This window comes from Borostomias antarcticus (assembly GCF_949987555.1).
Source record: "Borostomias antarcticus genome assembly, chromosome: 12".
NCBI lineage: Eukaryota > Metazoa > Chordata > Actinopteri > Stomiiformes > Stomiidae > Borostomias > Borostomias antarcticus.
The window spans coordinates 14323281-14335554 of record NC_140245.1 but is presented as its reverse complement, the minus strand read 5'-3'; the positions used below and the strand labels follow the sequence as shown (position 1 = coordinate 14335554).

Genomic DNA, 12274 nt, shown 5'->3' with positions numbered 1-12274 from the left:
AGTCCTCATGTTCACCAAACGCTCTTGAAAAGGGAGCTGTGGAAATGGTAATGTTATGCTAATAGTCTCCCATGAGAAATGGATCATGACAGCCCACAATAAATAGGAAGAACAATGACAATCTCCATTATATATATATATATATATATATATATATATATATGTTTTTTTTAAGATGGCTAAATATAACCCACTGTCTTTTCAAATGTGTTCCTGTGAGGCAGCATATATAATATGTATTTTTATAATTATTCACATCCGTCAAGTAAATATATCAGGGCTCTGAAGGGGAGGGTTCTTACACCAGGTGACTGTAATTCAACCGTATAGTCTCTTCATACCACCGTCCAAGATACTATACAGGAAAGGATTGAGGTTCACACAAGATCAGCTGATCTGTTAATTGGTGCGTTTGGTACAGTTAAATAAAGCTCAACTATATACTGGCATTAAGAGGCAGATTTTCTTCCCATGCTTACAATTACTTCCAACATCATGTCCAATTCTGTTGAACCCCTGAACTACAGAATCCCTACATACTGTATAGCCCAAATCATTTACGTTTTAACATACTTCCTATATTGACTTGTAATAAGATTAAAGAAATACTTTATTAGTAAAAAATGGTGTAAAACATTACTTTCACCTATACACAAGTACAGCAAATAATAAAAGTGTCACATTGATTTTAATGTGGGACCTTGAGGGGTCTTTTAATTCACCACAAGGCAAGTGACACCCAATTACACACATGAGAGGTACCACGTCACGCACATCCAATCAGGGGTCACCAGGGGAAAGTGTTCCCTGCATGTATCCCATCCAACACCGTCCTCCTCCAGGGGCAGCCAGGAGCAGTGGGCAGCCATCGGTCATGGCGCCCGGGGACCGGACCAAGTCCAAGTGCTCAGTTCAGGTCTTGGTCAACTTCTGCATGTTTTTACGTATTGGGTTCTTTGGGGGGGAACCCTTGCAGACACAGGGAGAACATGCACACTCTGCACAGAAAGGAGACCTTATTACTGTGCCGCACGTGAGGGATTTGGGGGTTCAGTGCCTTGCTCAAGGACACTTCGGCACACTGCAGAAGCTTGGATCGAACCAGGGACCTTTTGATCCACAGCCAGCCACTTTACCTCCCGAGCTACGTGCCGCCCCCCGAATTTCACTGTTTGCCGAATCTCAGTCACGTCAATCCAAAGCCCAACAACCAAAAATAATGAACCCTCTCCTGGCTCACAACTTATTGTAGATGTGAAGGAATAGTATAGGTGGGAGTGATGTAGTGTAAGCTCCCAACAGCCCAAAAGAAAAGGCAAAAATCAGCCTGTGCATTCTCAGTTTTCTAGGCCACAAGCCTTTTTTATTTATTTTTCGGTCCAGCCCTCCATCTCGGCGGCTCACACTGTCTTGCAGAGTCTATGTCCATTAGGAGCCATCCATCCAGGGAAAGCCTGGGCCACCAGCTACCAAAATCCACTGTCTGATCCTCTGCCCAGGCACTGAGGCTTGGCCCAGCCACATCAGATTCTATGACCAACACCCCGCTCGGGCCGTGTGAATTGCAGGCTCTGAATGCACTGAGGGAACCACAGAGGCTGGGGCTAGATATAGACAGCAACTGTCCTTTAGGAACAGTGGGGTACAGATTTTAATTGGGTTTTGTAAAATACCAGAAGCATATATACGGAAATGAGGTCAGGCTGAGAAATCAGTTTGCTCTACTGTTGAATGGAACTGAAGGGAGAATAGTTTAGTCTAGTTTAGTCTTCATCCCAGGCATTATACTGTTAGGTGCAACACAGTATATGGCGGATGTAGCCTACAGTACTAATGTTAGCCTATTGTTACATTATGTTTTGCCCTCAGCTGGTGTCTATTGGGCTTGTGGTGTGTTACAGGCTACATGATGCTATGCTTGTTTGGTGGGAGACTCAAGACACATTGGCCCAGGGGGGGGGATTGGTGACCTAAAGTATTGTGTGATGCAGTTCCGGTTTGTATGCTTGTCTTATTGAATGTAACATCATGGCATTTGACCTGAATAAAGGCAAGATCACCATTAGCAATCAGAAGAGCGTTTGTCTCTATGTAATGCAGCTGGTCTACCCACCCCTTTAAGCCTAGGCAGCCGGATTCAAATCATCCTCGCAGAAAATCAATAATCCAGACATCTGAACATAAAGTGAAAAGAGCTGGGATGCTCAGAAATCATTTCACATTTGAAATACACGCTTGAATCAATGATGCCCCTTGTGGCTTATCACTACCCTGTGGTTTCTCTCTCTCTCTCTCTCTCTCTCTCTCACTCTCTCGCTCTCTATCTCTCAATCTTTTACTGTGTGTGTGTGTGTGTGTGTGTGTGTTTCATGCTAACGTGCTAGAATCACATGGCAAAGGTGTGACCACTGTGTAATAGAAGGCTATGGTTATTTGGGGTTGTGCTTCTTCTGTCCAGATTCCTGGTGAGTAGAATATTTAGCTATTTAGCTGTGTGTGTCTCAATCATGCCAACTTCAATCAATCAATCAATCAAAGATGTATTTGTATAGTGCATCTCATACCCAGAGGCAACACAATGCGCTTTACAGAGAACAAAGGTGAAAATGCATATTTAAGACAATCTAACTCCAACTAACTTTGGTGTCTTTGTCCTGATGTCACCTTATATACGGAGCCAAATATGCCCTGGGTAGGCCATGATTATACATAGACTTGAGGCTGATAGAGAGGGGAAGGGAACTACAGGAGAATTGATTTGTACAAGGTGATATTCTCATTCATATGTTGAATATACTGTAATTATCTTGACTATTTAAATTAGAGGGCAAACGGGTCCTCTTGTGACTTAGAAATCCATTATTGCCTGGCTAATTGGTTGGGAAGGCCTCACCCCCTCATTCACTCACTCAGAGATTGAAATCCAACAGTGACTCTAATTTGAAATAGAAAATTGCACAGGCAAATTAATTTAAAGTCCCAAACAAATATTCATGCTTCTCATTTCATTTCATTTCAAACCTTTATTTAAACTCGTAGGGCAATTGAGGTTTGCCGACGAACTCACAAGCAAACACAAACTTCAACAACAGCTTCTCCATTCTGACTGTTGTGAGGTTTGAGACATTCTCTTCTATTACCAAACTAACCTCATGAAACAGGTCTATTACACTGATTGCATTGATAAATTTGTATAATTAATTTAGGTTAAAACACATCTAATAAAATGTAACCAAAATTGCATCATGTCTGTTAAGAATATGTAATAGTTTTGGGTTTAGGACTTGTCTCCATCAAAGTGAAAACAATGGGTAGAACATTTTTTGATAAAATCAATCTGAAAAGTCAATCAGGGAGCAGAATCTACAATCAAAGACCAATACATGTGTGGTGCGTTGAAGTCCAGCACAACCAGCACTGACCATGTTGGAGGGCTTTTTTTTTTTTATCCCCTAATGGTTAAATAATAGAATTGCAAGCCACACACTCACCCTAACCATGGGAACTTCATTGCAAGGTATAGGACTTATGTTCACCGGCAAACATGTACTTCTTGAGTGACTGTAGGAAGTAGTTTAATCCGTCCCAATAACTCAGCTTTGTTATGGCTAGATAGCAACATTCTGTGAGTTCATGTTTTAAATAAAACAAATATGCCAATGACAGAGGAGTGAACTACGAGACGAGGTGGCAGTAGTTGTTGCTGTATTTTGGAGGAGCTGCCTCTCCTGACTGTTTACAAAATTGCTGACAAAATGGTCCAAAACCAGAAAACAGGCTTACCCACCATTCTCCACATAAACTAACAGTCACCTTTGGAGGGCTGGCTCCACACAATTTGCATAATCATGCTCCTCTCCAGGTAGTGCTTTTTGAATTTACAATTCTACTGGTCAAGTAATGTTGACTTGGACTTTGAAATTGTTTCTTGTGATCTGACACATTGTTTATGATTAGTTAATGTCTTCTTAAAAAGAATAAAAGGCTCAGGTTCACCTGAAGTTACCTTTACAGCATCCTGGTTTACATATCTCAAGGATATCTTAACAGCTGACTTCACGTGACAGTTCCCCAGGGCTGAAAAAGGATAAATAGTTGACCATTTGAATTTGAACATTGATAAGTCATACGAGTTTTGCAAGATATGTGCTGTATTTTTCATACTGTAGATGGGGGCTGTTGTGTATCTCTTTAGTATGTTAAGCTGACTGTAGCCTACTGCGGAACACCATGATGGGTGAGCCTTGTTCCAGCAGAGACCTCATTCAATCCATTCACAAGCTCATACAGTACAGTAGATGCACTTATCACGTCGTCAGCAACTCTTTTCATTATAGCTGGTAAGTTTGCATGTTACCGATTCAACATTTTTAAATTACCTCCCTGGCCCAGCCCAGAAGTGGGAGAGAGAAACACAGGCGAGCCCCCAGTCCAACCTTCCCGTGCTCCGGCGATCAATCATGTCTGTCAGAAGCGTTGCACATTCCGTCTTCAGTGGGAGAGTCCGCTGAGGAGCTGTACATCACAGGGGCCGCGATACACCCCGAGGGTTAGCTTTGACGCCACCATCGACGGGTAACGCTGCACTAAACCAAACATGCAAGTATGGATAGAAGAATAGACACAGGCATAAATGATAGAAAGAATAAGAATAGATACAGTACACAGAGCAAACATGTGATCGATATGTCCCAGGCGTTATCTTCACTTGCGTTGGCAGTTCATTCACCAGCTTTTGAAGGTTAAATTGATGACGCTTGTTCTGCTGTTGAGAGCAAGGCCCTCAGAAACTGTAGACCTGTCCTGGACTTATTATTAACTGGGCTTATTGTTACCTGGGCTTATTACTACCAGGGCTTATTATTACCTGGGCTTATTACTACCTGGGCTTATTATTACCTGGGTTTATTATTACCTGGGCTTATTATTACCTGGGCTTATTATTACCTGGTCTTATTATTACCTGGACTTATTATTACCTGGGTGTATTACTACCTGGGGTTCTTATTACCTGGGCTTATTATTACCTGGGCTTATTATTACCTGGGTTTATTATTACCTGGGCTTATTATTACCTGGGCGTATTACTACCTGGGATTATTATTACCTGGGCTTATTACTACCTGGGATTATTATTACCTGGGTTTATTATTACCTGGTCTTATTACTTATTATTACCTGGGCTTATTATTACCTGGGCTTATTACTTTTGCTGCATCTAGTGGTTTATCAGGTAACCTCAGCAACCCTACTCACCCATCAGTCAATAGATGAAGGAGTTGTTGTGTGTCTGGGCATTCAGAATATCTAATACTGTATCTTATCTTCATCTTTTCAATGGATTCCATTCAAATTGCAGAAAAAAAAAGATTTGCCATAAATTGAATGCATGAGATATGATTATGACGTGCGTACCGTGCAATAGCTATTTATTGTGGTAATAGTTTCTATCCAGATGGCAGTCGAATGCACATCCAATTTCAACTATGAACCTATCGGGCGTTAGTGTCCTGTGTCTATGCATCGGTCTCTTTGTTTGCTAACCATAATCAAGCATGGGACTCACAGGTTGACATTGCATGCATTAACCTCTGCATCACACACACACACATCTCGTCCATCAGGAAAACCAATAATCATGTCAGGTAATGAAAAATGACTGTTCCTCTGATGTCATGATTCTCCTCAGGGGAGCTAGCCAAAGTGCCTCCCTTTGGGGGGGAGGAGTCGGACACCCCCAACCACGTCAGTACGACAACTTCCCTAACAGGATTCCAGCTGGGTGACGCAGATTGGGAGATTTGTCCTTCCCAACAGGAAACTTACTGTTAACATATCGCTAATGCGATTAGCCAGCCTGCGACTTTAAGATAATTTAATGCATCTTCCCGGCTAATTCCAAGGCAGCATATAGCATGCCACATCAGCTTACTGTTAGCATGGGCGTTACGGAGAACATAGGAGCTGACTTCTAAATTAGTACACAATGTGGACTAATGGAAAATCCATTTGGACATGCCGCTCCTTCATAGTATATGCTAGACTTAATTCTATTTACTCAAGGCTCATACAAGATACAGTTTATCTCTATCAGAAGACCATGCTGTAGCAAACGATGTCCTTTTTCTAACCCAATTCTCAGCTAGACTTGTCTTACTTTTAGAATGAACAGGTCACCCCTTAGGCAGACTGGGAGCTGAAGCCAGGAGTTTGGATGCATGCATCACTAGTCTGGGTGCTTAGCTGTCTTTGTGAGCATGACTCATAATCCAAGACTTATTGGTACTTGGAAACAAACGAGTGAATTATGTATATGAAGAAGTTGTAGTCTACAGCCTAGCCTATACGTCAAACAGTGAAGTTTGTCTTAAACACAATGACTATGACAAGCATACTGATGGAGACGTGTACAGAGATGCTGTGTAGAAAAGAGGGTTATGTTAGGCTATACTAGATTAGGCTATACTAGATGAGAGACGGATGTCTCTTTATAATGCCTGCTAAAGCACTATACGGTGTAGCCTTAAAGTAAGACATTTAGGTAGACAGCAACTTAAGGTTTTTCCATCGCATTGCACTGCCCTCTGTAGGTTTTGACATGGTCTCCCCTATTCCAACTATCTCACAGTAGCCGACTATATCAGGACAGACAGGACAATTCTGACTACATTTATATAATTCTGTTAGCTTTTTTTTGATGATATGTGTGTTAAAGCCTACGTTTCCGCGGGAAAATACATGCACATCAGAGATTGCTTGTAGTCTACTGTTGGATGCGCCAATCGAGACCTATAAGTTCCACCAGTTGAAACATTGGTTGAGGGTTAAAAACAGAAGGATGAAAAAGAAATGAATAAAGGTGACATTAATTAATCTTACGGACGGGATAGTATTACATTCATGTTAAATGTGAAGTTATCTTAGACAACGCAGTATTTGAGCCGTATGCGGTCACCCCTTGAAAAAATTAAGGACCTTGGGTAGGCTACATCTATTCAGAACGCGATTCAAGCCATACCACTTACAAGATACAGGGGATTCGTGTGTTTCTCTACCGTTCCGTCCCTGCGTTATACCCAGGGAAGTCTGCTTTTAATGGATGTAGAACGGGCTTATATGAACATTTTGAAATTCTGCTGGTTCATGTATCATTTGTACTATAGCAATATTTCACTTTTCATTTGACTCCGCAATGAGACAGCAAGATTCGCTCGGAGAGACAAGGACCCGTTTTGCCGCGCTTCTCGTCACGTTACTGGCGTGAATGAGACAGTTTGTGCGATTCACTGCCCGGTATATGGAGCTAAACACCGCGGAGGCTCGGCTTTGAGGATTTTACTGTGTGGAAAAGGGACGGGAAATCACAAAATTCACATCTCCATTCAAGAAAGCAGATGAAAGAACAGTGCTAGTCGGAATGTCTGCGCATTTACAAGGCACGACACGGTAAGGGGAATGCATTTTTCGTTTTAAGCCGCATATTGTCCATTTTCATGTAAAGCTCTGGGCTCGAGTTGGGGACCTGTCCATGGTGCTGAAATGTTCGTTTCTACAGCTGCATTGAAGTTGGTGAAATACATTTTTATTTATTTTTTTATCCTCAATAATTGAATGTGTATTCCATCGAACTAATCACAATCACGCAGGCTACTTTCAGACTTTATACATAGACCTATACATTGCATAACTTTAATTCCATCCCACTCCTTCCCTACCTTATGTGAATGGCGAATTGATACGCATTGATGATAGCACTGCATTGGCATTTAATTTCACCGTTATATAGGCTACTGCTACTGCTAGGTTAATATTGTAACACGCAGAAGAACAAAAATACCACTGTAATGGAATGACTGTGCTTGTTCAATATCGTTCTGAATCAATCTGGTCCGTTGAAACATGCCTGTATTATAAGCTTTATTACGGATTCTCTCAACAAAATTGGACCTCGTGATCGATGGCTTTTTCTCAAATTTGTCACCGCGCATAGTGTGTGTGTGTGTGTGTGTGTGTGTGCGCGCGCGCGCGCGTGTGCGTGCATGAGTACGTGTGTGCGGTGTCCGCGCGACTGTGGGAGAGACGGGTAGAGAGAGAGAGAGAGAGGGAGACGCTATAGATACCGGATCGGCTTTTAGAGCGTATTATTATTGTGTTATTTGTTTTCCATCCAGATGCAATTTGGGTATGGAATCGGCCAGACGCTTGCTCGTTGCTTTTAATCAACTCGGGTCTTTTTATTCGCCCGAGGGATGAGGGATTAAGGGCTGTGACTGTTGCCCTGTTACATCCAACCGCCTTTTTCTAACGGAGGGCCGGATTTATGATGAATATATTTCATATTATCCGTGACTAAACTATCGTTTATTAGATAGATATCTGTAAAGGAAAAATTACCACTTTTTGAGGGCAAACATGCCCGGCAGTCTAGTGTTTTCAAGTCGCCGGATATGAGGGGTGAGTGGATATAGTCTCAAACATGATAACGCTTTTCCTCTTCTCTTCATGTGGAATTAGTTTAAATCTTAAGTAAAATTATGGTTTCCAACCTATTTCTTATTAAATCCATCCAAACATGAATTAGAATTCGAATCTCCCCTGTTGCTGGAATCCAAAGGGGATGGCATTTGCAATGGCTAGATCGTATTCACGAAGAGCCTACCCTACATGGCAATTCAAATAATTGTGTTATCCGGTTAGAAATGATGGTGATGCTATTTATGTAGGCCTACATAAACAGTTTAAACTATCAATTTAATAATATTATATTTTCAAAGAAATAAAAATATTTTCAATGACATTCACAGTGACTTTCAATATGCATTAGAAACTGCACCTTCTAGAAATCAAATGCAATGGTTTTATCTTATTGAAATATGCTTCTCGTTCACCTAAATGTCGATTTTTTTTTTTAAACATTTCCTAAAAAATGTCTGTAAGTTTAATCGAGTGAATCCACTGTCCATAATTTTGGTTTCTGCACACATGCACACATCTTACACTGAACATGTTCCATGCCTGCCTCTTTTTCTCTCTCTCTCTCTTCTAGATGACACCTCACACTGGCACCACACTTCAGTGAGCTGGGGCACCCTCTCCCTCTCCCACCAAAATGCATATCTGGATACTGAAAATAATCCCTCTGATCGCGGCTTCTCTCAGCTTGGTTGAGATGTATGACAATTATGGGGAGATCTGTAGGAATCTATGTACGTGTGAGGAGAAGGAGGGCGTTCTGACGGTGAGCTGTGAGAACAGAGGCATCGTCAGGCTGACGGAGATCAGCCCTGTGCATTTCTCCATGTACCACCTTCTGCTGACGGGGAACCTCCTCAAGAAACTGTCCCTCAACGACTTCATCAACTACACCGGGGTGACCATTCTGCATTTAGGCAACAATGACATTTCGGAAATAGAGACGGGTGCTTTTAACGGACTCCAAGGATTAAAGAGATTACATCTGAACAACAACAAAATAGACCTTTTGAGAGATGATACGTTTGTGGGCCTGGAGAGTTTGGAATATCTTCAGATTGATTACAATTACATCACTAATATAGAACCCAATGCCCTGAGCAAACTGCACCAGCTCACAGTTGTGATTTTAAATGACAATTTGCTCTCTGCTCTGCCTAACAATATTTTCCGGAACGTGCCCTTAACACACTTGGACCTTAGGGGTAATCGGTTGAAAGTGTTTCCTTACATTGGCCTCCTGGAGCATATGGACAAAGTGGTGGAATTACAACTTGAGGAGAACCCGTGGAATTGCTCGTGTGAGCTGATCGCTCTGAAAGCGTGGCTGGAGAGCATAGCGTACACAGCCTTAGTGGGGGAGGTGGTCTGCGAGACGCCTTTCAGGCTGCATGGCAGAGACCTGGACGAGGTCTCCAAACAAGAGCTCTGCCCACGAAGAGCCATCTCCGAGTACGAAATGCGGCCCCCGCCCCCACTGAGCACCAGTGGATATTTCCAAACCACGCCGGCTGCTGTGCCTGCCTCGGCCACATCCTCGGCTGTGCTGCGGTCATCCTCCAGGCCGACCAAGGGCACCCGCCCGTCCAACAGAACCAAGACCAAGCCCACCTCCCGGATCCAAATGAACCCCTACAACTACGGCCCCATCATTGCTTATCAGACCAAATCCCCTGTGCCTTTGGACTGCCCCACTGCCTGTACATGTAACCTGCAGATCTCCGATCTTGGACTAAACGTCAACTGCCAGGAGAGGAAGATCGAGAACATATCTGACCTTAAGCCCAAGCCATACAATCCAAAAAAGATGTACCTCACGGGAAATTACATCCCTGTGGTGCGCAGATCAGATTTTGTTGAGGCCACTGGATTGGATTTGCTTCACCTAGGAAACAATAGGATAGCCCTCATACACGACCAAGCTTTTGGGGATTTAACCAACCTGCGTAGGCTGTATTTAAATGGCAATCTGATCGACAGGCTTACAGCGGATATGTTTTTTGGACTGCAGAATCTGCAGTATCTGTACTTAGAATATAACAAAATCAGAGAGATCGAAGGGGGCGCTTTACGTTTTTTGCCCAACCTCCAGTTGCTTTTCCTCAATAATAACCTTCTGAAAACCTTACCAGGGGGCATCTTTACCGGGCTGTCCCTTTCTAGACTTAATCTCCGCAGTAACCATTTTCAAAACTTGCCTGTGAGCGGTGTGTTGGATCAGCTGAAACTGCTGGTGCAGATAGATCTGTTTGAGAACCCCTGGGATTGTTTGTGTGACGTCATCGGCATGAAGATGTGGCTGGAGCAGCTCGGCGCGGGCACCGTCGTTAACGAGGTCATATGTGAGACTCCGAAGCGCCACGCGGGGCAGGATGTGCGCTCGGTTCAGGCCGAGCAGCTGTGCCCGGATGACTCTGACGTCGTCGTCTTAACGGCGCCCCCGTCTGACGAGCCCGTACCCGATAAGGCCACGACGACAGAAAGTTCCCAGAGGTACAACCCCCCCAGCAGCAGCGTCCCCCTCTCCGTGCTCATCCTCAGCCTTCTGCTGGTCTTCATCATGTCCGTCTTTGTGGCGGCTGGGCTGTTCGTGGTGGTGATGAAGAAGCGCAAAAAGTCCCAGAGCGATCGTACCAGCACCAACAACTCTGATGTCAGCTCCTTCAACTTACAATACAGCCTTTACAGTAACCGATCGGTCCCCAAAGTCAAAGCCCCGGCAGGACATGTCTATGAGTACATCCCCCATCCCATGGGCCACATGTGCAAAAATCCCATTTACCGATCTAGGGAGGGCAATGCAGTGGAGGACTACCGTGACCTCCACGAGTTGAAGGTGACCTACAGGAGTAACGCTGATGAAGAGTTGGAGGGCAGCATGAGGAGTCCCACTTACAGTGTGAGCACCATTGAGCCCCGGGAAAACCCTTCCCCCGTGCAGGACGCTGAGCACTTCTTCAGAGGCATCCTGGAGCCGGACAAGCAGCCCACTTCCGGCAACAACCTCGAGTACAAGTACACCGGCCCTGTCTCGTACACGTACAACCCTAACTTTGATGTCAGGCGCCAGTTTCTACACCCAGAGAGGATAAGAGAAACCGTGCTCTATGGCACGGCACCCAGTACTGTTTATGTTGAGCCCAATAGAAACGAATATTTGGAATTAAAAGCGAAACTTCAAGCTGAGCCGGACTACCTCGAAGTTCTTGAGAAACAGACCACATTCAGCCAGTTTTGAACTAAACATTTGTCAATATGAAGCATTTCCCCCCTTAAAGTACTGTCTTAATTTTGAGGGTGCCTTGGCACAACACGAATCAACAAAAGAAGCAGTAAATGGGGTGTGCCGAAATGTATTATTCTTATTTCTTAACTACATGACATTACAGGAACGGAAAAGCTTTCTGAACAGAAACGGACGACTATACAAAAGTTGCCCAACTGAACTGGTAAAGCAAAATCTATTTTTCTATGGTGAAGATTGAATACACATAAAAGTAGGTGTACAGGTAAACTTACCCAACAACATTTTCAGGAATATAACCCATACATACAGTATATTGTGAATCACAAATGTTTATAATTCACCTTCTGACAAAAACACTGTACAGCAGTGCATCAAACTGCAGGACTATTTTCTGCTCTAGTCTGTAAGTAAGTATTTATTGATATACTCTGACATGTATTTTCAAAACTTAATTCCTCATCAATATTACCTGTGTCATATCCATGATCCTCTGTGAAGCTTCTGTTTGTAGTTTCATATCATTTCCTGTAGCTCGCATTGTAAAAGTGGCTTTTT

General features: G+C 43.3%; 1 protein-coding gene across 1 annotated transcript; it reads left to right on the top strand.

Annotated features, from left to right (window-relative positions):
- Positions 1-9071: 9071 nt before the first annotated feature.
- Positions 9072-11710, top strand: slitrk5 (SLIT and NTRK like family member 5; the record flags this gene model as incomplete). Its single annotated transcript, XM_084447098.1, has 1 exon — positions 9072-11710. The coding sequence occupies exon 1, from the start codon at positions 9110-9112 to the stop codon at positions 11708-11710; it is 2601 nt and encodes an 866-aa protein (XP_084303224.1). The 5' UTR covers positions 9072-9109.
- Between the last annotated feature and the right edge of the window lie 564 nt (positions 11711-12274).